The sequence below is a fragment of the Ammodytes marinus genome, assembly GCF_949987685.1.
Source record: "Ammodytes marinus genome assembly, chromosome: 7".
NCBI classification, from domain to species: domain Eukaryota; kingdom Metazoa; phylum Chordata; class Actinopteri; order Uranoscopiformes; family Ammodytidae; genus Ammodytes; species Ammodytes marinus.
The window spans coordinates 18,731,418-18,758,602 of record NC_137211.1 but is presented as its reverse complement, the minus strand read 5'-3'; the positions used below and the strand labels follow the sequence as shown (position 1 = coordinate 18,758,602).

Here is a 27,185-nt window from a genome sequence, read left to right as displayed (position 1 = left end):
GAATTTGTTTAACAATGACTGATTTATGCATCCACACGTTTTATTTTGTTTCAAATTCTCACATCTAGAGAATCATCTTCACACGAACTTAAAAAAAAATACTTTAAAAGAAAAAGCTGTAAAAAATGATTATCAAAAGTTTTGTTTTTGCATTAATCTACACAATTTTTGTGCACCTGGGTATTTGTGTTTTTTTATTCCTTTTACAAAACATACATAGCTCCTTGGCAAAGGCTTTTTGCCCAGGCGCCTATATTCATATCTTACACTGTAAGCTTGTATTTTGAGGTAACGCCTGTGATTAACATTAACGGGCCATTAAACATGCACATTCACTTCAGACAGTCACTGTTGTTTTTAGATCGTCATCTGCCAAAAGGATGTTAACTAAGGTAATGGGGCCATGGAAAAGAACATGTACAAAGTTTATACACAAATGACTCATCTTAAATTTTCCAGTTTTTTGTAAGTAAAGTCTTGTTATGTGATACTGTAATATTTGGAGCAATGCAGCTGTTCTCTTGGACTCTTCTGCGCCTCTGTCCATTTTATTTCTGGATGTCATCTTGATGTTTTGTCTCTCAGTTGCTCTGGTATTCATGTCAATCCACGGATGTTCCGTTATTCCTCTCAAAAAACCACACCTGTTGATGTTACTCTTCCCATCGTGTGATACATATATTTAAATAAAGAGGAACATTTTTTGTGATCACTCGCTTCTTTTCTTCCTTCCCGCCCTTGCGTATTAGCCTTCCTGCTCCGGTTTGACAGCGTCAGGTTCAGGAAGTCATGTTTAATGGTTTTTGGGGTTGGAGGATTTCCCGGCGGCCGCTGCTCCCTGGCAGGCTGTTGTATCACAGATTCCTGGCGGTCCTGTGTGCCCAGTCCTACCTACCCGGCCTGGCTCTCCAGACTCACCTGGATCTCCTGGAGATCCATCACGCCCATCTTTGACGATTCCAGCTACTCCTGGAAGACCTGTGGACAGCATACGGGTAATTAGCCAAAGGCAAATGACTGTATCACAATTGACTGGGAATGAGATAACGACACCCAGAACATTTTCACTACATTAAATGTAGTTGGAAACAATGTTCAGATTAGCTCAAGCTCTGATAAGCATGTGCTGTTTAAGGCCACATACCTTGGTATCCTTGGTCTCCAGTGGGCCCATCAAGGGCTTTGCCAATGGGTCCCTTATCTCCTGGCTGGCCAACATTACCTACAGTAAAGACATTTTAATCAATGCTGGAAAGTAACTTAATGTGTTTAACTCAAGTTCACTTTACTTTAAAAAGTTTTTCCATTTTATGTTACTCCATTTATACGCAACTACATTTTTAGAAGGTGATATTGTTTTGTAAGAATATATAAAAAAAATAAGGTAATCTTACACAATACAATGCACTGTTAAGGATTACACCAGTTCACAACCCTGTTGGCTTGTTGCCCCTTAAAAGTGTCAATTTGGGGCACTTAGTTACATTTCAGATTCAAATTGTTCACCAAAACTTTATTTGTTAAACAATTGTAACCCTTTTCAAACCCCAGTAAGCATCTCAGAACGTACCTTGACCCGTAGGTTGTGAACTGGACTAAGCTACCAAACTTTATATAAAATATTTAACAGTTTACACAGTGATTTATGCTCATTATGCTGATTTTTATAATTAGATCATGTAATTTTGCAATTATTGAGGCACTGATGAAGTGATGGTTGTGCTCCTACAAAAAGGTCAAAACTTGGCATTGATTTCCTTTTCATACCTCTGGGACCTGGGTCTCCGAGATCTCCTGGCAGGCCTCTGTACCCTGGAGGTCCACGGGAACCTGGATGCCCAATAGAGCCACCATCTCCTGTCTTTCCTGGAGGCCCAGCAGGGCCGGGGCGGCCCACCATTCCAGGGGATAGGGGTCTTCGAAGGTTAGCGGCCAACTGTGCAATCTGATCTGAGTGGTGGAAAACATCAGCAGGTCAGTTCCTAGTCTTAACTTTTATTCAACATGAGGGAATAATAAAGATTAATTGAGATTTCTCACCATCGATCATTGAGCCACACAGCTCTCTGATATGCTGTTCACTTGCCAGTTTACCCTGAAATAAAGGTTTAATAAATAATTTAAAAAAAAATTTAATCTCATTCAGGCAGTTTATTAGAAATCAGCATTTAATATTCTTCCACCAATTACAAGCTATTTGCAGTTTTGTACAAAACAAAAATACTCACAGGTACACCTGTCTTTCCTGAAATTCCAGGTAGACCCTGCTCCCCTTGAAAGCCCATTGTTCCTTGTTTTCCTGGGAGCCCTCTTGCCCCAAGCTCTCCCTGAGGACCCGTCACGCCCTTCGGTCCCAGTTCGCCCCGTTTCCCTGACTATAATCAAAAAGAATAATCTATGAAATAACTCATTTAGATTTTGCAAAAATTAAAAAAAAAAAAATTATTTTGAAAAACATTCATAAGCCTCTGATTTGTTAGTTGACTAAACACCAACTAAGGAGCAAATTGTGTTTGTTGAGACAATGCGGGGGCGGATTCATATGGCGTCTTGTTGCTTGATAATTACTCCAGCGCGCACAGCAAACAGTAAATGAGACTACGAGAGTGAGGCTCATCAGCACTGTGTCTCTAATTGCATAAATTGTGCTACAGCTTAATGTGACTCCCCTATCCCTTGTGGCGATAGCAGCGAACAGGCCAATAAAGCTAAAGCTGCAATACCTATCTCTAATTAATCCTATTAAAGCTGGAATGTGAAGCAGAATCACATGCAATGGGTCTGACAAGTGGGTAACAGCTGAGAGAGCTAAGTACCAGGAGGGAGTTTTGAACAAACTTCTGCTGCTTATTACACACTGCACATCACAATAGCATACAATATCTGATCCCTATGTGCTCTGTGTGAAAAGATTAATATCTATTGGGTTATGACACACTGCAAGAGAGAGGACAAATGAGTGACTAAATGTAAATGAAAACATTGATGTAACTCACCTCTCCCTTTTGTCCAACTGGGCCAAAAGGTCCCTGAAAACAAGAAGATATGTCTGTTTAAATATAATTGAGAACTTTAAGGTAATTGCATTTTGAAGATACAAAGACATTTATTAAGTACAAAAAGTGATAATAATAGTGATAATTTAACCATAAAATAGATAAAACGAGAGGAAATAATATTTTAGGTAGTGAATACAAAGCATTTAATCCAATGTAAATAATGGCTGTAAACATTCTAATGAAAAAACAGGTTTAAAGATTGGGCAGGGCAGACAACAGCTGAAAGGTTCAGCGCATGACAACTCAATTTTTCTTCACCAAAGTTTTTGTTTTTCATCAAAAAAAACTTGTGCCAGAGGACCTGAGGGGAAAGATAGACTTGTGCAAGAACATGAAGTGCTTTATTAACAAGTAAAATCTATATGAAAACAGACGGCGGTTCAGCAGATTCCTGAATCAATTGTGTAAATAATTAGTGCGAACACAGTAATGAATCTCTAGAGTGACTAATAGTCCAATGTATGGATTCTGCTTGAACTGTGGAGATTAAGAAAATACTCACAGGTTCTCCATTCTCTCCTGGTAAACCATCACTTCCTGCCACACCCTGGATAGACAACATAAGATCTGAGTTATACAATAAATCTCAAAACTTTATTGTTTGAAAGTGTTTAGACTCAGGGACTGATAAGATTTTCAGCATAATCATTTAGAAAATAAAAACATACCATGTCGCCTTTAGGTCCAGAAGCTCCGACTGGGCCCTGTAGGAGAGGGAGAGAGAGAATAAACGAGAGCCATGTTGAGAAATTTTGTGGAAGGCCGGCTGTGGCAGAAGGAAGGGGGGATGAGGGGAAACGAGGTGGGCTGGTTCAAGGGGAACCAGGAGCGGTATAAAGACTGGCTTTGTTCTCTCCTCGGATTCTGAACAGGAGGCCTATTTGTGTTTCAGATCTCTCCTGGTCGAATTTTATAGCTTATACCACTAAGACTGAGGAGCTGGTTATTGACATACGGTAGCCTCCCATGAGTGCAGCTGGATAGGTACATATCTCTGTTGGTGTTTGTGTGTGGATATTCTGTTCGTGTTGTATGTCTGTATTTAAAGGAGTGGCGCCTGATGAAGATATTTGTTGTCGTATTTCACATACTGCATTAGGGCTGTATGTAAAGTAATTGGTAAATTATTTGATGAGTCAATTTACAGAAAAATTACTACAAGATTTTTTAAATAAAGATTGCCACACTATTTCCATCTTCTCAAATGTGAATATTACTGTTTTTGTTAGCCTACTCGCATAATATCCTGACTGTAATTGTGTTTTCATACAAAACCTTTGAGGATGTTACAATGAGCTATGTTATTTGCTGACATTATTACACTAAATGATTAATGGGTGATTCAAGAAATACAACTAGTAGATTCACTTATGGTAGCTGGGAGAATGTATTTTTTTTATTATTATCCGAAAGTTGAAGCCCGTTTCTGTGTCATGGTCTGGATTACACTGGATGACGCTAAGCCCTGGGACACATTTAATAATATCACACACGTCAAACTCACCCTTTCACCAAACTCTCCACGGATTCCTGTTGGACCTGGAAGACCTGCATCCCCCATGGCTCCTTTTACCCCCTGCAGTACATGACACACACACACACACACACACACACACACACACACACACACACACACACACACACACACACACACACACACACACACACACACACACACACACACACACACACACACACACACACACACACACACACACACACACACACACACACACACACACACACACACACAGCCAGTGTGAGTTAACTGATCGTTTAAATAAACTGACAATGATCGGCGACGTCATGATCACAATGCAACTGACCTGGAAGCCTTTCACTCCCTGAGGCCCAATGTTGCCCGCTGGTCCGATACCTCCCTGTTGGAAACAGACAATTATAATGTATTCCTACTGGGAAAAGCATTCAGTAGTAAACCAAACTGGGTATCAATTTACACTTGAAAAAAAAAGGTTTTTCTTGTTGACTTTTCAGTTTAGAAGAACAAAAAATGGGCATAAGGGTTGTGTGGGATATGATTCATTCAACAGTGCAGTGTACGAGAGAGGTCAGATTATTCCTGTGCTGTTTTATCCTTCTTTCCTGTGATGTGAAAAACAAAAAACCCTCTGTTGAACAAATTCCTCTTTTATGAATACCTGCTCTCATCACTGTCCCTTTATTACTCAATAACTCCACCTTAGCAAGCAACTGAACCGTCCACAATAATCTAAGTCCTTTTGTAGCAGAATACCATTAACTTCAAAAGGGCAGCAAATTATTATCCTGCTATTCCAGTTTTTCTCAATGTGAACAAATTGATGCTGTATGCTGCTGTGCATTGTGGTCTTTTAAGATGGGCTCTTTACATAAATCCAATTTCTTTTTCATGTCATTATGCATTCAAATATCCAAACTGGTTATTAGAACAGTGTATGAAGCTGAGTTTCTATTCTGTGAATAGTGGGCAGCAGAAAGTCTAATCATTTGGGTTCTTAAAGGGACAAATATATGTATTTTTAAATTGCCTGTACTGAATGCTTTTGAAGCTTTTGTAGCTGTTACAATTTGACATAAGAACATAATGCCTTATAGTTAATAGTGTCAGCATTCACTTACCGCCACTCCTCTGGGTCCATCTATGCCCCTCTCTCCTGGCACGCCAATATCACCCTAAAGGGAGAAGACGACAGACGGTGTCAGGAACAGTTTACAGTGGGGTTAGGTTAATAAGTGACATGTTAGAGAAGCTGTGACCAAGTAATAACCTCCCCCCCCCAAAAAAAAGAGCCAATCAGATACATACAGGAATACCTGGCTCTCCAGAGGGTCCTGTCTCTCCCATCTTGCCCGGATCACCCTGGTGTGAATAGAAGATAAATGTTGTCATCCATGGTACCAATATTAGCTTAAAGGTTGAAAGCCAGTTTCTTTGTTTCTGTAATACTCACAACTCCTCCTTTAGAACCCTTGGTACCAGCCTTTCCTTGTAAACCCTGGAACAGAAAACGCACAACGATTACTAAACTGGGAGAGTTTTGTCGCACACACCCCATGTGATCAGTTTTTTGAGCAAAAAGCATGGTAACAACTTTTCAGACTAGCATAATTTTCACCAATTAGAAGGGGTGCTGAGCGTGGGTACTGCAATTACATTTCTCCTTAGAGAGAAGAATGAAGGTGATGAAGGATTTAAATAATTAGCCTTAATGCAAATTAGACAGGAGAAGTCTATTACAAAATACTTACTGGAAGGCCGTTCGGTCCTTTCTCTCCGACTGTCCCATGGCGTCCAGCATCACCCTAATGACACAGACAGACAACATTTTGACATGCGTTTTACTCAAGCCGTGGACTCACTTACTAATTTAAGCCCAAATAATTAGAAAAGAAAAGGTGTGACCTACCTTCTCGCCATCTAGTCCTTGTGCGCCATCTTTACCATCTCTGCCAGGAATACCCTGTAGGAGACATCAGATATCATTTTCTCAGGGTTCTGAGAGAAAGATGCTTATTAAAAATGTATACTCTTCCATATATGCACTTACAGGCTCCCCTTTGGGTCCTGAGCCCCCAGGACCTCCTTTGGGACCAATTTTACCCTGTTGAAAAACACATAAGAGTGTAATTTAGGCATGTTATATTTGACTTGAAAAATTAAGAATAATGGGAAATAATTGAAAAATAATAGCCATAGATCAAAGTCTTACAATTTCTCCTTTAGGCCCTCTGAATCCCTGTGGTCCTTTTTCTCCGGCGTCGCCCTGGAGACATCAGATGAAACACACACAGCTATTCATTGATGGGACCAGCCGTGCTACTTTGGCTGTGAACTATTACCAGGCACTGTTTCGATTTACAAGCGTGTCACAAACAAGGATAGACTCACTGTCTTTCCAATGATGCCGGCAATGCCATGTTTGCCTCTGAAACCAGGATGCCCCTACAGAGAAACAGAGCATGAGGTCAAGGAAACATACAGTACATGTGAGTACACCAATTTAAATGTCTTAATTGTGAGTGAACAGGGAAGGAGCGGTCAGGGTTGCTTACTCTGTCTCCTACAGGTCCCATCGGGCCTTGTAAACCTCTGAGACCACGTGGGCCCTGGAACAGAGCATACAAGAATTGTGAAGACACTTAAGATACATCACAAACCACGTTGAACCATATTCAATAATTCATCACAAATTGTGGTACTTAATGTGTGCTTACAAGTGAAAGGTCATACAGTAACAGGAAAAATAATAATTTTTGAATAATCTTTAGTTAACTCACCTGCAGACCCACAGTCCCAGGAATACCTGGAGGGCCAGGTGGACCAGAGTCACCCTAGAGAAAGAACAAATCACAGATGGATGACAAGCTTTAATCAAAAATATTGTGAACATCAATCTATTCTTATGAATACATAATAGTGACTGACAGCCTCAACATCTGTCAAATGATGTATTCACCTTCTCTCCATCTTTTCCAAGCTCCCCCTTGTCTCCTTTATGTCCAGTGTGTCCCTACAGGAGCACAAATACACAGAATTGAATACAGACTGAGGGTGTATTCACACATGCCGTGTTTAGTTAGGTTGAAACGAACTCAGGTGCACTTCTGCCTTCGGTGCGCATCTTTCAGGCAGGTGTGAATACAGCAATCGCACTCGGGGGCGGACCAAACAAGCGGACCGAGACCCAGCTGAAGAGGTGGTCTCGATGCGCTTCAAAACGAACTCTGCTGCAGTTCGTTTGTGGTGTGAATTTGGCCGGACTCGATCCGACCCAATTGCAGGAAGCACTGCACCTTTGATTTCTTTTCTTTTCTTTTTTTTCTTTAATCGCCACCAGCTTCACATTATGGGAAAGTGTTGTTGTCGCCGTTGTTAGGAAGATTAGTTGTGGTTTGACCGGGAGCCTCGAGCGAAAATATTACAGTTGATAATGACGCGTACACATGCTGATATGTTCAGCGATCAGATGGAGAGGGGAGCGTCTCCCGCACAGTGCCAACAGGTTCACGCTGCGCTTTGCATGAAGTGTGTGTATTTATTTTTCTTCCCAACGTGACCGTCAATACTGTCCCTGTGTCAGTTTGGAACTGAACTGCGCCGAACTGACACCCAGCTGATACACATGAGTGTCAGCTTGAGCCTATTCTTCTCTCGAGCCGCGCGTCCAACAGCAAAAATACAGTAGGCTATACATTATGTTTCACATCGTAGGCTACAAGCCACATAACGTGGCATTGACATAGGGCTACATATTATAACCATATGAAACAACAATAATTAGATTTTCTTCTTCTTTATTTATAGGCTAGATGTAGGCCTAGGCCTTTTTATTATTTTTAACCCCGTATTATATATCAATGATATATTTCGCAGTTTTTACTTCGTTCTTCCTGATTCTCTCCACCCCAGAATGTCTGTCCAATGAATGAATGACCTCAGATCACGTGTGGTTTTGCTTCGTAATGCTGGTTCACTTGCAAAAGGGGCAATATGAAAGTGGACCACACCAAACAAAAAAAATCTAAACTCTATTTGGTCTGGACCAAAGCAAGTGAACTAACGGACTTTCCATGTGTGAATACACCCTGAGTGTGCATAAGGCAATGTCAGGGTGCCATTATGATGATATTCCTCTAAACACATAGAACAAATAATTTAAAACAAATTTGAAAAAAGAACATGACATAAACTATATTTTATTTACCTTGAATCCTGGCATCCCAGGGGGACCAGATGGACCATGGGGGCAGATAGCAGGACACTGCAGAGGACAGAGACAACTTTATAGTTGTACAATTGCAATTGCAATTGCAATATTAAATATCTATACACATTTATAATGGAACATGTTATATTCTCCAGTCTGTACTTACATTTTTTTTTAATTATGACTAATTTATTATATTTGTATTTGTATTGCTCAATTGCTTTGGCAATGTCAAAGCATGCCAATACAGCTCCCTTGAATGATGATCTGACAGGTGCATGATTGAAAACTTACCAACAGGTCACCGCTAAGATCATGAAGAGTACCGGGCAGACCCTGACAGAAGGAGAAACAACAATCAAAGAGTTGAGTGCATTTCCCTCCTCACATTTGGTAAGCATCTGCAAATTCACAGACATTCAACAAGAGATCCACTGGGTGGCAGTGGAAAATACAGTACGTGACTATGTGCTAATGTACCAGCAGTACCAGTGATCAAATATGTTATGATACTTACTGGTGGTCCATCGGCCCCAGCAGGTCCAGGAAGTCCTGCAAGACCCTCAGCACCCTGAGAAATGGATAGATGGGGCCCAAAATTAGTAGCATCCTCAGCATCTCAGTTTAAATTAAGCAATAAGATTTTAATGCGTGATTTTGTCAAAGTTAAAGCTGATATGCAACATCTCAGCTGAGCAGCACTTAAGGTCCCACTCCACTCAAAATATGTGATGTGATTATTGTCACTTCACTCAGAGTTTGTAAAGTTTGTTGCTTGATGGCTGTTTTCAAATGAATCTGTTGAAAGGGAGAAGTTTCTCTGTGCTGACATTAAATCATTGTGTACCAATTGTAGTCCGAGACGCAACCTATCAACTAATCTAGCAACTAATCAAGTGTGGATAAAGTAATTGCATTTTGTTGTGGAAAAAGCAAACAACACACAAATAAATCAAATGCAAATTAGTATTCCAAAAATAATATTTCCATATATTTGAAAAATAAATATGTGGGGGGGATCTTTTATCACTAAAATCACAACTCATCCAAAGGTAGCAACAAGTAAAACCATTTCTGCAGACTATGGTAACCCTGAAAATCCTACTTATTCAAACTGTATTTTCAACTTTCACCCAAACATTAACTTGCATTCTGACCCATTCTCTGAAACTGAGCAAGCTTTTAACTACAAAGTAACTGAGCACTGTATAATTCACACAAGGGTTGATCCATAAGAAACACTAGGCCAGTCCACATCCTAAAGTGCATTTCCTCTCCAGTGGTAATTCATATCCTCCTGCTCCTGATACATAATATAGGAATTTAGGAGTGAAAATGAGGAGATAGGATAGATACTCACTGCTGGACCCAGAGGTCCGGCTCCGCCTGGCAACCCGTTGGTTCCGGGTAGGCCCTGGAAAAAAAGGAGGTGGGTGTGTGCAAGATGTCATTTTTACATTTGTAGATGTAGCACACAATCAGGGCTACAGCATTGTGTAAACAACATACTTTCAAAATGTATGAATGCATTGTAAAAAGATAATACAAATACATCACATATGAAATTATATAAAAAGATGGCGCTGTGTACTCACTGGAGCTCCTGGTCTCCCTCTGCCCTACGGAAGACACAGGAAGGCAAATTAAGTCACAAACACAGAGGGGATGATTTGATTTACTCACAACATCAATATCCACCACATGATGTATTTCTGCATTAAATCTGCTTCTAAAGTTCAGCCAAGGTTGTTGCTGTGAGGTTGATATGCACCGCTTTAGTCCAGTCAGATCAGAACAAAGTATAATCTGTAGCATTCCTGTGGCAATATGTGACCCTGGCGCTCTCAAAAGGGTCAAGTGAGGTCTTATTAGAGCTGAGTTATAGTTATAGCCCTGACTTTACATGAGCAGAAATACAGAAAGTGATTCTCTTTGAAATTCTCTTAGAACATTTTAAAAAGAAGAAACTGCATTTTCTCTAACGATTTGGGAAGGGACAAGATGTCAAATGTGGTAAAGCATCAAGGAATGAGAACTCTTTTAGGCCAATATGGTCATTAACATTGGTCTGTTATGTTGTGTTTCATAGTATGTAGGGGTACTTACAGGAGGTCCAGCTGGCCCAGAAGGTCCAGATTCACCCTGTGGATAGAGAGGCAACAAGCTATGATTAACATCTCAGACATAATCAATCAGTGCAAAAGAAAACCTTGAGACCTACATATGAACCATTTGAACATATTGCGTATCCATGTGTGGACATGCACGGTATGTACAATAATCAGCAGCTCAACTTTTATAGAAATAGAAATAGTCTTGGACAATACTTTTTCCGCTGTTTCAAATGCTTAAGTAACAGATCAAAAAATATTTTGCAACTAGTAACAAAGAGGAGAAAAATTTCCTAAAATCAATGTTTGCATATGTAGTTCGGATATCTGTACAGTCCCATAAAGATTCCTACACTTCATATTGTGGCGGACATAATAACAAGAACTTGTGGTCTGAGATACTTGTTCCATGTTTGTCTTCCTCTAAACGTCACAACCTTGTTTGTTTACATGTCCCATCCGTTATTCCTGTCCGGAAAAAAAATCAATAGGCTACTATACAAAATACAATATAGTTTCATTAATAAAGTGATATGGTTTCCTGTGGTTCCCCCTTCTTCATTCCTTATCGATCCATCCATGATAATTCTGCCTCCTCTTTCTCTGAACTCTTTGTTTACCTCCCTCACAGCTGTCTTTGTGTTGTCTGAGAAAGCAACGTTTAAATAAACAGGCCTGACACAGTGATGTTACTTATTCACTGCATTCCTAAGTGTAGAAACTAGACGACAGAGTATACTGGCAAACAAATCACAAACAAACAGATGTGAGGGAGATTCCAATTACCAATACATATATTACTGATGTGCCCTTAGTTATTGTATTGTGTTGTGAAAATGAACATTCATCAATGGCTGTGTCAAACAACACTATTTTGATTCTTTTTGGCTTTGCATGTCTCTTTAGTACCACAAACCAGCCATGGCAGTGCAGTAATCTGAGTAATTAGGGAAATTGGTTAACGCACGCTAGCTCATTAGTTTGGCTAATTAGTTGAATTGCCAGAGGGGCTTTATCTGTGTCTGACAGTGAATGTGCAAGCTTGCAGCGAAGGCCCCTCTATCCCTTTCATATCTTATATCTAATGTGGGAAATTTCTCAAAAGTCTTCATGTGTGGAGATGCAGTTTGAGGCCACAAAGTGTGGCATTCCAGGCCGGCTTAGGGAAGCAGCAGAAACAAGTCTGATTCTGATCCCTCATTAAAAATATCCACACCAAGACACTGAGCCCACTTGATAAACCCAGGCTGACAGAGTAAAAAAACATGGGCCTTGTCTCTGTTAGACCCTCGGAAAGATCTTCATACAACAGCGCCTGATCAACATGCATTGTTTTTGCATATTACACAATGTCGCATGTGAATTAATAGTGGCTGACTTCAACCAGTCGACCAATGGGGGACAGTCTGAAGTGGTGTCATAAAATTCAATTGGGGACATATTTAAGTGTATCCTCAGCATCCTGTGAAGGATCAAAGGACTGCAACATACTTACTGCTTCCCCTGGGGGTCCATCCTTCCCAGCAGGACCATCAGGACCTGTCAAACCCTGATAAGAAAGTACATCATTCAGTTGCACATCATTGCCTCACTCTGCTGTTAATTTAAACATGTTCAATATTTCAAATCCACAGTACTCAATTAAATCATGTTTTCATGACATGTATGGACAAACACACATATGGTGTGCTGATGTTATTAATATGAGATTTTTGTTTTCTGGTTATTGGACACTTACATCAACCCCTGGAAGTCCGGGCAGGCCTGGTTTTCCTGCTACGCCTGGTATTCCTGCTTTTCCCTTTGGCCCCTAAACAGACAGATATTAATGAACAAGCGCACAACAAAAACATGATGTAGCTAACTGAATAATGGCTGACTACTTGAACATAGGGGTAGAGTGTACACACTTTAAAGTGTGTTCAGACAGTTTGGGGATCTTTGGCTATATCAAACTGTAAAAAAAATATTAGGGGGATAGACAGTTCAGAAAAAGGGGAGACTATTGTACAAATATTTACATCAAAAAGACTTTGTTACTTTCACTTGAGGCATGGTTCATCACGTTCAGTACTCTGTGCTGTGTTCAAAGGACAACAGGGCTGTCTCTTTATTTTATTCATTAGCACACACAGCTAACTCTGGCTTATTTACAGAATCCTGTCATCCTGTTAATTAATGAGCATTGTCCCAATCATAAATAAATAAATGAAAAATTCATATGCACATAAGTGGTGGTACATTAGAAGTTTGGTTAAAATTTGCAATACACGGCATAACAAGTTGCACCAATTTAACTCTTACTCTCATAATGTTTTGACATGTTGTGGCATATGTGGGTGTTGCAGTTCATTTCTGAGGTCAAAAGGGTGGTTCAAAGAAAATATTAAAAACACTGACAGATAATTGACTTGTTGGAATACTTACTGCTTTCCCCGACAGTCCAGCAGGCCCATCTTTCCCCTGTTAATGGAAAGAAACATAAGTAACATGAGCAGGAGCATTTTTAGAGGATTTTTACTAACAGTGACTACAGTGTTTGATTCAGATAATTCAGTAACGTAGTGCTATACCAACAACAACAACAAAAAACACTTAAAGTGAGTGAATCAGTGAGTCTCTAGTCTGCTTCAGTAGAAAGGATAGTATGTTTAGCTTCTGCAGTGACAGGGGAAGAACAAACACTGCTGAACTGAACCCATGCCCACTGGTCACATGATAAAAGCTTGGGTTTGGTTTGTACAGGGGGATGAAGGTGCAGGGAGGAGGTGTGAGGTGAAACTCTAGATGGTCTCACAGGGTTGGGGAATGCATGAATGGGCCCTCTGTGTGCCTACACTTTATTGGAGTCCCAAAAATAATTACAGAAAAATACATTTCCTGACATATAGGCAATATAGGCAATACCAACATTTCTTTCATTTCATAGAAACAAAAATCAATGTGAAAAGAAGTAAACATCTAAAGAGATTAATGAAGTATGTCACCTCGTTAACAATGTTTTCTTTTTACTTGGTTTACCCATAATCCAATTTCCTCTCATAACTTTTGCAAATAAAGTCTCAGCACATCATGTTTACTCATATAAGTACAATTAAGATTGTGTATTATCCTACAGACCAGTAAACCCCCTTTATGAGTGGCTTAAATATAAGTGGGTTGTATGGTCCACGTTTATTATTTGGAAATTGTTTGAATTGATATGACCAACTGAAGAAGTAGTACAAGCCATTCACAGACAGTACATAATCTAAGTGTTGAAAGGTATAGTAGGACTAGATTGGGTTTAATAGGAAAAGTTAGTTAACCAGAAAGTTTTTGGGAAACTTTTTCACCCACACATCTCCATTTAGTAGACACCCACCTAAACCCTGCCTACCTGAAAACGATGCTTATGATTTCATGCTTGAGGGAGGGGCTTTGGGAGGAGTCAAAATGATAAAAACTAACATCTAGAAACTTTTCAGCCACATTTGTGCACAAAGGAAACACTTTCTAGCAAAGGTATGTGACGCCACAGATCCTGTAGTAGAGGCGGAGGCACCAATTTAACAATTATTGTAATTGTTGGCGATTTCGATCATCAGTAACTTGACACTAAAAAGATGTGGAACATAGGCAACCTGTAAAATCAGTGATTTACTCATAGAGAGAAAAAAAAATTCAATTAGGAAAAAGTAATATGGTACAATGGAAAAGAAGTAAATAAACAGTTGGCAGTCTGGTTAACTCACATCGGTGCCATCCCTTCCAGGGGCCCCCGGGGGTCCTAGTGGCCCAGCAGCACCTCTGGGCCCCGGCCTCTGCAAAATAAAATTCATCAAATCAGCCACAGTAATATTATGTATCCACTGGTCCTTCAAAACCACAGGTATAATGTGTAGGCTGTGGTTTGATATGAATTGCATGAAATAGAAAGTGACATCAAATATACTGCAAATACTTTGGCATCAACATGATAATTAATAGAAATAAGGGTAAAAGTATAATTAAGACAATGTTGATGAAATTAAAGAATATTGCTTTATTCTAAAGATGTAACTTGATATAAATCACTACAGACATGACTACAACTCCATGAAATATTGTGTGAAAATCCCATAAAGATCAAGGCTGAATACGTATGTACTTTTTGAGCACAAGAGGAAGGCTTAAATGGATTTCTATGGAAACACAAATAAACCAGTAGTTAATTAAAACAAAATAAACTTAATTCACTGAGGACTTTTCAAATCAGCTCCTGCGTCAGACTCAACCAGGGAGTCTGAATGAACAGAGGTGGCATTGTGCGCAGTGGCACTGATCTCCAATCTGTGCATTCCACAGGTTCATGGAAAACATAACCCCAAATTCACCAACTAGTGCGAAAAGCTTAAGCCACCTGCACACAATCAGGCTGAGATGGAGGAGTAAAAACAGGCCTACGGAGCCAGACAAACAAAATACCAACCAGGATTCAGTCAATGATAACTGTAAGAGAATACGTTTTTAGAAGTTTAAGAAAATATTCTGAGAAAGCATCAGAGTTTAGGGATGAGTGCATGCAGCTCAGGCCTTAAGACTGTCACCATTATCAACACAAGGGGCCTTTACTTTATTATCAATAGGCTAGTTGGGTCTGCAGCTCACATTAACCTTTTCGGACTAAGATAAAACTAGGCTATAAATTAACTAAAAAATAAACACAGAAAATAATTTCGGTTATGATGCAGGCGGTTAAATGAAGGAGGGATGCGGCACTACATGGCCCTTACCTGCGCTGAGGATGTTGTCAAAAGCTGGCACAATAAGAGCACCCAAAGAGCAGAGAACACCGCCATGGCGAGCCCACAAACCCGAGTCTATGCGGGGGATAAAAAGTCAAAATCCCTGGTTCCCTGGTCCTCTCTCACTCCCCCCCAGCGTCCGATACGGAGCCTTTCTTCACCACACGGCGCGCAGCTCCTGAATGTCTTTCTCTTTGGTTTCAGATAAACCCGAGCCTCCAGCCGAATGGGCTGAACTCAATGTGGCGCACTGCACTCAGGGGTGAAGAGGGGTGAAGAGGAGTGAGGGAGGCAGCAAAAGCAAAAGGGAAAATCATTTCGGACACCGGGGAAAGTGGGCTGAGCTTATAGCGTTAAAGGTATGCCTGGGTTCGGGCTATGGCCAATTAGAAACGGGCCTAAACAAATTCCCCATGCCTGCAATGTAAAATAAATGTTGTACTTCTTAAGGTTATTTTAGTGGTAGGCCTAGGCTACCTACTGTGTTGAAGTGACTTTGCAATTGAGTGACACTTCCATAGTCCCAAGTTCGACCTGTTCAGAAAACTAACCCAATCGAGGGCAAGACGTCCTGACCTGAGTTGTAAGGGTCAAGCTCCACAAATGTTGCATTTCCTACATGTCCCATTATGCAACACATAATAAGTCTTAATAAGACCCCTCTGCCTGACAAGTACAATGGTCATGTTTTCAAGCTCCTTTTACCCAGTTTGTAACACAGACTCTTTATTTGTAAAAATACCTGTGTTTTATTATTGATTGTCTTTTAAACTACATTTTGAAAAACTGGTCTCCAAATTGAAAATTAAATAAGGTTTATTTCTTAGAAATAAAGCATGCTTCTCACTGCAGGCCAGGAAACGTTTGTTCACTGCAACCTTCTTACCATTGTTAGATTATGGTGACCTGCTGTTCATGAATGCCCCTGACCAGTACCTCAATAAATTGGATACCGTCTACCACTGTGCTTTGCAAATTTTTAACTGGCTGTAGATTGTGTTCAACATTGTACCCTTTATGCCAATGCAAAATGTCCATCGCTACATGTACGCAGACTCTCACACTGGTTGTTTTTTGTTTATAAGTGTCTCATTGGGCTGGTCCCTTCCTATCTATGTGTTTACATGTCCACAAACAAATGGTTTGCATTCTAGGGATGTGTTACAGATGTTGGTACCCAGAGCTAGAACTGAGTTAGGGAAAAAGGCCTTTAAATATGCTGTGCCTTCTGCCTGGAACACTGTACAAAAGCAGCTGAAGCTGCCGGAGTTACCTTGGGAGAATTTAAAAGTAATCCTTAAGGACAGAGATGATAGTTCGCTTGGTCAATGCAATTGTTTGTAAAGTTATTTTCTGATAACGGCCAGGTTCATTCATTTAATCTGTTCCGGTTTATTTATTTAATTTTTAACTGTACTCATTTAAATTTTCATATATATATAGTCTTGTCTCTGATCTTGTATTGTACTTTAATTGATGCTGAATGTGGTGTATGAGAATTGTGGTTGATTGTGCTTATTTTATCATGGTCCTGCCTTCTTGACCAGGTCAGAATTAAATCTCAATAAATGTTTACCCAGTTAAATAAATTATATTGATTGATTGATTATAAATGTATAGGCTACTCTTTAAGAACCCAAGCCAAGATAACCCATATTACATCAGCAGGAGAGAAGACACCACAATTTAAAAGGCTGAGAAGTAGGCTACTCCTCAATGGCACAATTGGTAGAATTCCTCTCACTCACACATATTTTAAAGAACCATGACCCTTCTGTATTATGGAGTTAATTTTTTTGGTTAGTGTCCTGGATTAAAATATGGCATCTCAAGTTTCATTGTCATTGCATATCTGTGCCTACTGCCCAGACTACGGCCGCCAGTAACAAATGATTGATTATTTATCAATTCATATGCCAATTACCTTTTCAATTAATGGATAAAGGGGTTGGTCTATACAATGTCAAAGAATGCTGAAAAATCTTCATTAGCAATAGAAAATGTCCTAGCCTTGTGACCTGATGTATTGTTTTGTGATACACAATTTAGCTGCTGAAACAGGTGAATGGCTTATGCCACTAATCTTAATGTACATTTTAAATAAGTCAACTAAAAATATTTAAGGTTTTATTTATAATGTCCCAAACAGGGAATGGGTATATCTATAGATATGGGCTGGCACGGGAATATTTTCTCTAACTGTCCTTGCTCGCACCCTTGTCTCCACACTGATACCAAAACCTGAGCAAATTGTGTTGCTTGATTTCTCATATCTCAGCATATTTTTTATTCCCTCTGTTGTGAGTCAAGTCACTTCACTGAAGCTGCTGCTGCACTGGGAAATAAAAGAGTTTCAGGAATCAGAGCAACAGCTGACATCTTACAGTGTTATCCTGAGAATTGCAATTCGCAACTCTAGTGGGACTTATAGGCTTTAGCTAAACACATTTCATTCCATAAAAACATCAAAAAATAGTATAACTTTATTCTGCTTTGACAACAGCCAGATATTTAGTTGGGGGAAAAAAATCATACAGCTATAAATAATTCAGAACTTTTGTAAAGTTATCAGCATTTCAGTATGTAAATAACCATAACTTCAACAATTAAGAGTGAAAATCAAGTGCAAATATAAAAAAACGATGCAACCTGGCATGTACATTTTCAATGACTGCACCCATGTACCATGTCAAGGTAACATAGTGGACTTTAAATCATAGCCAAAGCTTTATCGGTTCTGCTTAGAAGACAAACATATTGTACAATCAACCAGTCTTATCACATTTTTTGGCAAGGCTTTCATCAATTGATCGAAAGTCTACGTTCCCAAATCTGCAAGAAAACATACAGACTGTGCAACATCCTTGAAATATAACTTAAGTGACATTCAGTCTTGAATCCATTTGAAAAGCAGAAACACAAACTCCTACAGAATGTTTTACTCACACACAAAAACAGCCCAAAAAAACAAACAAAAGCTCTTCCAATTAATTATTTTTTCAGTGCGAAGAAAAAATTGTTCAATTTGTAAAAGTATCAAGGTGTTAAAAATGCTGAAACCATCATTTCATTCATATACATTAATAATAGTGCTCTATTTATTCTGTAGATATTAATTCAATATAAATTGCTGACAGTCTTGGTTATCACTACCTTAAAGGATGAGGCTGTTAATAGTATTTTTCTTGTTGTCCAGACTCATGGCTATGGCTAAGACCTACAAGGCAAAGATCACGTGACTGACAGAGTAGCACTACTGCTAGTATGTTTACCAAAAGCTGACAGCTTTAGCTTTGTGGGGTTACCATATTAGGTTCAGACAAAGACTGTGGGTTTAATAGCATTGAGCTTTGCACTATTTATAATCTGATATATCTCCAGTCAGATATTCCAAACTGGAAATGTTTTTGTCACCTATTTTTTTTAATGAATTTTCATACATTATAACCATACCATTGTTTGTTTGTAATGATTTTATTTGAATTGTGTGCTCCATGCCATGTGCTATGGCCGTGAGCCGTAATAAATAATAAATAAATGAAATTAAATGAATAATGTCAGGTTGGCTAGATAAAAGTTTGATTCTCTCATGAGGATTGTGTTAACATTGTCCAAATCACTTCATGAAAAAAGCACAGCAGGTTGATTATTTTGTAGCATAATTTGATTGTCTGAGTTGGTCACGTGATCCTTGCCGTGCAGGTCGCAGTGGTCAATTTAGTCTTCTATTGGTTTTGAAAATGTTCATTGTATTTGTTTCAACAACAAAATATAGAATATCAGCAAACTTGTCCTTTAATTTCATCTGATGGCCATGAGTAAAGTGAGCCCCACCCAGTCCCACATTTAGTGAGTTAATGAATTCATATACACTCTTTCAAATTGAAAAGAATCAATATCGAAACATCAAATATAGTAGAAATAAGGCCCAGAAAGTCTTTTTCAGTCAAACTCTGTCCCTATATTTAATTTCAATTAAGCTCAAATTAATTCATTTTCCATGGGTTTATTTATAATGTCCCCACAATTTGGTCTGAGCTTGATTGGTTTAACTCCATATCAATATCCTCCGACTGCTCCCCATTTGTCTGTCCATCCACGCCTTTGTCACTGCTCGTCAGTGACCCATTTGTTGCCGACACATTTGCCTGCAGCGTTTCCTCCTCTTCCTTTTTTTCTGGCACTTGATTAAAATCCGTCCTTGGGATTTTTCCCTCCCTTTCCGAAGAAAGAGAAGGCGAGTGTTTTGAAGTCTTAAGGGGCGTTTGCGCTGCAGGGCTCGTTTGACCCACAGTATTGTTAGCACCGGCTTTATCCTCCGTCCGCCCACCAGCCAAGTCCACAGCAGAGCCGTTGCTTGGCAGGACCTTGTCATCTTCTCTCTTCTTCTTCGGTGGTTTTTCAGCATCTATGTCCCCATCTGTTTGCATAATGTTGTCTGCTTCCTGGATGTTGTCCTTTGGGTTGTTGGTCAATTTGTGCTCACCGTCTGCGCAGGGCTCGGTTTTTGCTGTCACAGTGTCAGGACTGGGCGACTGATCCATCTCATCATCAACATCGTCTGCGGAGTCATTTGCATTCCCCAGAATGTCATTATTAGACTCAGTCTTGGCATTTCCATTTCCGGCAGTCTCACCGTCTAGTTTTGCCTCAGGGGACGCCTCAGTTTGGTTATTGTCTTTACTTGCCGTTTTATCAGTGTCTTTCTGAGCCTTCTTAGCGTTTTCCACTTCATCATCCTTCTGTGGCACAACTGCTTCTCCATCTTTGCCTTTACCCCGTAAATAAACATCCTCTTTTCCATCTACGTTCCAGACCACATCAGATCTTTTCTCAGCTTTCCTGAACTGTTTCTGAATCTTTCTGGGACACCACACAAACTTATCCTTTGGCTCAAAGTGTTGGTAGGCAAAGCGCAAAAGCTCCTGACGTTTCTGCTTGTCCATGACGGCAAACAGGAAGTAGTCAAGCACGCTGCGTTTGACACTACTAAGGGTCTTCTTGACTAGAGTCTCCTCAAGGAAGAAGTGCACAAGGGGGGCCTGGAAATGCTCAAAGCCCAGTTCTCCGAGGCTCTTCAGGATGCGAGTGATGCGCAGGTTGTTGTGCATATTCCTGCGGGAGAGGAGACAGTCCAAAGCTGAAATTACACACACACAAGAATACATATCTCCGATGTTGCTTACGTGAGAATATCGGAATATTCACCGCTCAAGGTTTCCAAATCGCTCCTTCCAATTGTCTGCTCGCTTCACTTCACCCGTCTCTTTGTTGACCAAACGGATGCCGTAGAAGCCCAACATGAGTTCATAGGACTCGATCAGTCTCCTTTTAGCATCCTCATTCTTCTTGAAGGCCTATTCAACATATACAGTGGAGGCATATATAAAAAATTAAATGGAGGACATTTCAACAACTTTTATGATCGCGCATAGCGATTTGTCAAAAAAGTTTTTAGTATGGGTTTGCATTTCCAGCTGGGCAGCTAGTCGTACAGTTTTATTTACAGTATTTAAGAAAAAAAGAAAGAAAAAAGGCTGTGTCTGAGAATGTTAATAAATGGTAGTGTTTGCTTGACAACCAATGTACTTTTTACTTCTTAGAATTCACGAGAAAATTCTTTGAAACCCTGGTTACAGGTAATAAAAAGAAGGTCCGAAAGGTGGGGTCAGCAATAAGGAGATATTCAGCTTCCACTCATGTTTAGAGATATTACTCTTCAAGATGTCCTGATATAGACAGATTTTTAGCATGTAAGAGGATTTTAATTTAATTAAATACTTTATATACATGATACACTATATACAGTCGGATCGTTTTTATCAGTTTGATATGAAATACAGTCAGATGTATTAGTTTAATGACAGAAGTGAGTGCCCGCGATCGCTGCAGCATCGCCAGAGACACGGACCCCGACATTTCCTTCTGTTGGACAGTAGAAGCACCACCCGTAAAATAATGAATGCACGGACACAAGTGACACACGTATGTGGAAACGAGGCGTTAACAGTTTGGTAGAGTGTTCCTTTGTTGTTGTTGCCTATAATACACTTACCTCAATTTCCTTCTTGGTGAGTTCAGAAGCCATGTAATTAACCCCCGGCTCTCGCAGTGGAAACAGCCTTACCATGGCAGAGGATTCAAGTGACAAACAACACAAAACCAATTAGCAACCAATGAAACAATGCTCTAATTCCATGAAAATGATGTCCACTGCCCTACTATACTTTTGGATCTGTATCTCTAAAAAAAAAAACACAAACAACTCTGAGGCTTTACGAGTTTAAGGAATATATCCTTCCAATAAACAGACTTGCGACAAGAAAACAAAGCTGTCAACAAGTTCTCGTTGTGAGTATCACTGGAAGTTAGTGTAAACATCATTTCTGTAAAAGAAAACTATGTTTCAAGGGTATTTTCTATATTTTGAAAAATAAAAAGGCAGAGATCACTAATAGATTTATCGATAAAAACGGTATTAATGTAGTTTCCTACAGTGAATGTTTTTAATTGGAACAAATAGCTTTAAAAAATGCACTAAAGTAAGCTTCAGACCTTTATGTACTGGTAGTTGTTTGTTTAGCAGAGCTAGTTCTATACCGTTCGACTGAAACAAGCAATGGTGCAACATTGAAGCATGTTTACGAGCACACCTTTTCCTAAACAGTGTGTACATGGTTCCTACAGCTTAAAGCAGCTCCGAGTAACATTTAAATATCTTTTAAACAGCCTCATGTTTCCTCACATAATCATAAATTACCTTTAACAGCAAACGAGACCATCAGTGCAAAGAAAGACGTTTTTATATAGTTTTTATTACTGCATTTGGTCTGGTCGCACACCCAGTCCGATTTTCGGTTCACACGTGCATGCTCTATGGTCACATATCCGTATTGGTCACAGATTTCAGTGTGGCGCAACAACGCAATTTGAGAAGCCTATCCCTCCAGGTGAGGGAAGGGGAGCGGGAGCCTTGTTTGAGACAGTTGTTTGTCGTCATAATGACTGATAACGGGGCTGAACCATCAAAGAAAAAAAAGAAAATGCAATGAAGAAAAGCTAAAAGGGAGAGATAGGCGGGCGGGAGGGCGTTGCCCAGCAACGTATACACAATTTCACAGGAGCGAACTAGACTCCTAAATGAATGAGCGGTAGCCTACTAAAACAAAGTTTACTTTGCCTCACCAGCATCATCAGATGACCATTATTCATCTGAAATAGTCATTATTTACAACAACATAAACACAATACCTCATCGTGATCCATAGGCTACTAACTGCCGTCTCTCGTTCATTCGCTTTCTATGAGGACACGTAATCTTTCAGCTCCATGAGAGGTGACACTGCATCAACTCATTGCAATCAGGTGTGTGTAGCACTGACTGGCATTAGTTGATGCTGTGTCACTAATCACTCTCACGGAGCCGAAAAGAGTCCGGTGCCCTCACACTTTCAACACACGGACATGCACTATATTGCTTCCTGATCATTTGAATCTCACACGCCCGGCACGAGCTAGAAAACAGCTTCACGACAGCTGGCTTCGTAAAAATACTACCGCTTTTGTCCAAAGGGGAATTAAATTAAATATTTTGAATACCACTCTCGATCAAATTAAAGAGTAGTTTTTAAGCACTGAAGAAAAATGCAACATCAATTACTTTGGGTTATTGAAAATTGTGCCCAAATGTTTCTTGTAACAACCCTGGTGTACCTACAAGGTCACCATCTTAAAATTACATTAGCTTTGTGACTTCAGATTGGACACTGCCAAAACACATAAAGCAATTTTCAAACAATACATACCACTGAATGTACGAGTGAACTCTCTCCAGTCTTTTGTAGTCATTTTTCCATTCCTTGTGAAATGATTCGATGTAGACATCTGTGCCAAATGATAAAAGAAGCATCAGGTCACAATACGACAGGTTTCCCCAAACACTTAAAAATATACTGTAAGCAAGCCTGAATATGTATTACTACCATCAGGAGAGGAGGGAAATTTGTTGAGGTAAAACTGCAAATTGTTCATCTTGTCTTCTGAGCACTCATCATCTGTGAGATTCTGTCAATTGAGAAAAAAAGCTTGTTTTTTTTTCTTGTTTGCAGTTGTGATGTACAAGATGTTTTGGTTGTTCGATAACTCAACAGCTTACTTACTGGATATCCTCTCCTGTAGTTCTGCATGTCCTTTGCTGCCCTCATGTTTCTGGGCGTGTGATGCCACTGCAAGTAAAAGTGAAAGTGAAATTAACCAGCATAAAAAGGCCTCGCCGTTATACATTTAGAATACATGTAGGTAAATGCATCCTTAATTTTTAGATATGGAAAATCGTGTAATCATTACTAATAATCAGTAATATTATTTTTCTTACTTTAGAAAAGCTTTAGCTTAGCGTTGTACAACTTGACATAATACAGTATACTGTAAGGCCAAACTAATCTCATTTCCTACCCCTGCAAAAGGGCTAAACTCGTAGTTTCGCCTTTGTTATCATTATGAATTACACACTATGCATAGTATACACCCAAGGCAGTCCAAATGAACTATCTAAATGTAACTATATTTATATGTAATCCCTCATAAACGAGCTAGCGTCAGTGGGTTGCTAGGCTAGTTAGCCAGCCTGCAGCACAGAGGCATCAAGCTATCATTAGCTTTCCAGTCATAGCAATACTAGCCGGATGCAAAAAGCGGTAAGGTACAAGTCAACATGTCCCACATCATTATTAAGGTACGTTTCAGTTTGTTTGAGTGTTAAAGAAACGCGTACAGTTACTAACGTCCAGCCAGATTTGTTTTTGTCTTGGCTTGACCGACGGCTTTGGCTCTCTCCGGCCGGGTCGTCTCCATCACTCTCTGTGTCCCACGTCGAGTCGTACTCGCATACACAGTCGTCCTCCATTATTAAATAACAACCCGTTATACGCGTAAGTAAAGCTTAATACATGTGTAACCTGGTTTTAGCTCTATGAACGGGCACGATTTAAGTTAGACTTGCATCACGTTAGACGGGGAAAGCCCTGACCATCGTCAGACAGCGGCACCGTCGGCGGCTGCAGCAACGATGCTGCCTTCAGGTGCTCGCTTTTATCAGTAATTATCTAACTTCACATAACTCCACACACATTTGCGTTCTCTTTAACCGTAAACGATGTTGGTCTTTATACAAACATGCATATCTTATTGTGGCAATTCACATTTAAGAATATAATATCATCAAAATGTGGTATTAGGTTGTTAAAAATCTTTTTTTCTGATTAACGTTTTGATTTTCCGACACAGCAGGAAGGCAGCACACTTGCTGTGTTGGTTGATGGTTATTCAAAGTGCAAACCAGCTGATATGAGTCAGGCGGAACGAAAAACAACAGCAATGTCAAGATAGATATATACATTACGAATAATTATAAACTATTGATTTTGCACATATAGGCTAATATTGTAGGAATTTATAATGAAGCACCATGTGATGAAACAAAAACCCTGAACAGAACCAGAACAGACTCCTGATGATCCAACAGCAGATTAATGTTATGATGTAGACCAGTGGTTTTCAAACTGTGGGGCGCGCTCCCCCGGGGGGGTGCGGAGTTGTGGCAGGGGGGGGGGGGGGGGCGCGGATGAATATGTGAAAAAACTAAAAAAAAAATATAGGGGAGAGTGGCCTAAGTTGTGCGGTTTGGGAAGTGTGCCATCCCTTGTATCTAAAACCATAGAAGAAATTGGAAATGTGACCAGATATTTAAGAAGAGCCATCCATTTGACTCATCCTGTAAAGAAGGGAGAAACATGGAATAAGATATAAGCACATTTAAGCTAAAAAAACGGTTTTTTGCCTTTCAAAGTAAAATTTCCATGATCATGGTTTTTTGATTATTGTGTCTAAACAATTAGAGACACGTTTGAAAACATTTGACACATGTTTTAGTGCTTTAGTATGCTACACTTTGTGTCTATATAGTTAGCACGATGTCAGCCCTAAACTGCTGCATCATGCCTATTATCCAAAATTCTGGGGATGGGGTGATTTGTGCCAAAGGGCCTATGTGAGTTATAAGTAAGTAAGTAAGTGAAATATATTTATAAAAGCACATTTATGACAGTTTGCACTGTCCAAAGTGCTGAACATAGTGCATTCAGTAGGTAAACAATGAAGGTAAAATAACAATAACCAAAATAAAAGACATAAAGCCCATACATCCAGACATATAAACAAAGATAGTAGTGCAGAGGTAAGATAGTCAATGGGGAGGAAGAACCAGGGTGTAAAGATGGGTTTTGAGCCTTGATTTAAAGGCAGAAATGGAGGGGGAATCACATTTGTCAGGTGGCAGTCACAAGCACAGAGCAACTAGTGCAAAGTAAATTTCTGAGAGTTGTGCCAGAGGCATGGCTGTATGCGCTGGTCACCAAAAAGAAAGTGATTGTCTACAGTAGCTCAGAAGAGACTGACATCTCCATTCCACTTAACAACACCACTGCTGAGAGTTCAGATGGCCAGAAAGATGATAATGGTGACTTTGTCATTGTGAGCTTTGCAGGTAAAACCATTAGATCTGCTAAGGCCTTGTTTAAGAAAATTGACCTTCAATCTTTGTAAAATATTTACTTTATTTACTTTAAATAAACCTTAAATAAGTAATTGTCTTATGGATTTGTCTTGCATTACAGTTTATGAGATATATATCAATGGCACAATTTACCCCATGGTATTCTCTCTTGTGGCACAACTTACACCACACCGGGGGCAAGTTGTGCCACAAGACAACTTTTTTTTCCGAAAGCTATATTTCTTAAACAGTTTATTCCAGATCCAAAGTTGTTATTGTCAGGGATGCACAACATCCTGAAATATATGTACATATTTGAGTTGGAGACATAACTGTCAAGGCCTCACTTTAAAATCACTTTGAGTAAAAAGTTGCACAACTTAGGCCACTCTCCCCTATAGGGGAGAACGGGGTAATCTGAGCCACTTTTTACATTTGCTCCCCTCTAAGCGAGCTAAAATTATTTATCACTCAAATTTACACATTTCCCATTAATTCAGGATGTTTCCTAGAAATGGGCATTAGCAGAATTTTTTCAAGACAAAGGGCAGTGAAAATATGATTGTTTTAAAAAAAGTTGTGATGTGGCTCACTTTACCCCACTTGTGGGGTAAACTGATCCACTTACTTTTTCCACTCTGAAACTACCATAACAACACATATTATAACAGTAAGAATCCTGAAAGCTAGCCACACATTCCAGAACTAATGTCGGACTAGTAAAAGAATGATGGGGTTTGGTCAATTAAGCAAAGCAAATTTTCTAAACACTTGAAAGTAACTCTGAACAAAATACAAAATCAAATACAACATATTATAATTCAAAAGGTTTTAATAAGATTCAAATGAAAGATAGAACCAGTTAGATTAGAACACAGTCTGGGGGTCAGAACACAGTACCCTTAGAGCCAGCTAGTGTCTGGGGGTCAAAGCATAGGAAAATCAGAACCAGCAAGAACAGCCTGGGACTCAGAACACAGGAGAAGACC

The 27,185-nt window shown here is 39.6% G+C and overlaps 2 protein-coding genes across 2 annotated transcripts; both read right to left on the bottom strand.

Moving 5' to 3' along the window:
• Positions 1 to 793: 793 nt before the first annotated feature.
• col9a3 (collagen, type IX, alpha 3) lies at positions 794 to 15,698 on the bottom strand (the record flags this gene model as incomplete). The annotated part of the gene is made up of 32 exons (XM_080030959.1): positions 794 to 978; positions 1,145 to 1,222; positions 1,768 to 1,950; positions 2,041 to 2,095; positions 2,229 to 2,375; positions 2,997 to 3,029; positions 3,562 to 3,606; positions 3,728 to 3,763; positions 4,564 to 4,635; positions 4,886 to 4,939; positions 5,679 to 5,732; positions 5,866 to 5,919; positions 6,011 to 6,055; positions 6,309 to 6,362; positions 6,467 to 6,520; positions 6,608 to 6,661; positions 6,770 to 6,823; positions 6,949 to 7,002; positions 7,113 to 7,166; positions 7,338 to 7,391; positions 7,517 to 7,570; positions 8,765 to 8,821; positions 9,062 to 9,103; positions 9,285 to 9,338; positions 10,128 to 10,181; positions 10,363 to 10,386; positions 10,874 to 10,909; positions 12,374 to 12,427; positions 12,617 to 12,688; positions 13,306 to 13,341; positions 14,613 to 14,681; positions 15,633 to 15,698. 32 exons carry the CDS (start codon positions 15,696 to 15,698, stop codon positions 794 to 796), a joined length of 2,037 nt encoding a protein of 678 aa, XP_079887085.1.
• A 2,456-nt stretch (positions 15,699 to 18,154) lies between these two features.
• On the bottom strand, positions 18,155 to 24,673 carry ogfr (opioid growth factor receptor). The gene is made up of 7 exons (XM_080030958.1): positions 24,418 to 24,673; positions 23,804 to 23,869; positions 23,627 to 23,708; positions 23,450 to 23,528; positions 21,700 to 21,766; positions 20,853 to 21,001; positions 18,155 to 20,759 (listed from the first exon to the last, which is right to left on the bottom strand). The coding sequence occupies exons 1-7, from the start codon at positions 24,547 to 24,549 to the stop codon at positions 19,655 to 19,657; spliced, it is 1,680 nt and encodes a 559-aa protein (XP_079887084.1). The 5' UTR covers positions 24,550 to 24,673; the 3' UTR covers positions 18,155 to 19,654.
• Positions 24,674 to 27,185: the final 2,512 nt, after the last annotated feature.

Coding starts and splice junctions, on each gene's coding strand:
- ogfr (XM_080030958.1), bottom strand. CDS start 24,549: ATGGAGGACGACTGTGTATGCGAGTACGACTCGACGTGGGACACAGAG. Junction 23,709..23,803: donor ACTACAGGAGAGGATATCCA/GTAAGTAAGCTG, acceptor CTCAATTGACAG/AATCTCACAGATGATGAGTG. Junction 21,767..23,449: donor GTTCACTCGTACATTCAGTG/GTATGTATTGTT, acceptor TGCCATGGTAAG/GCTGTTTCCACTGCGAGAGC.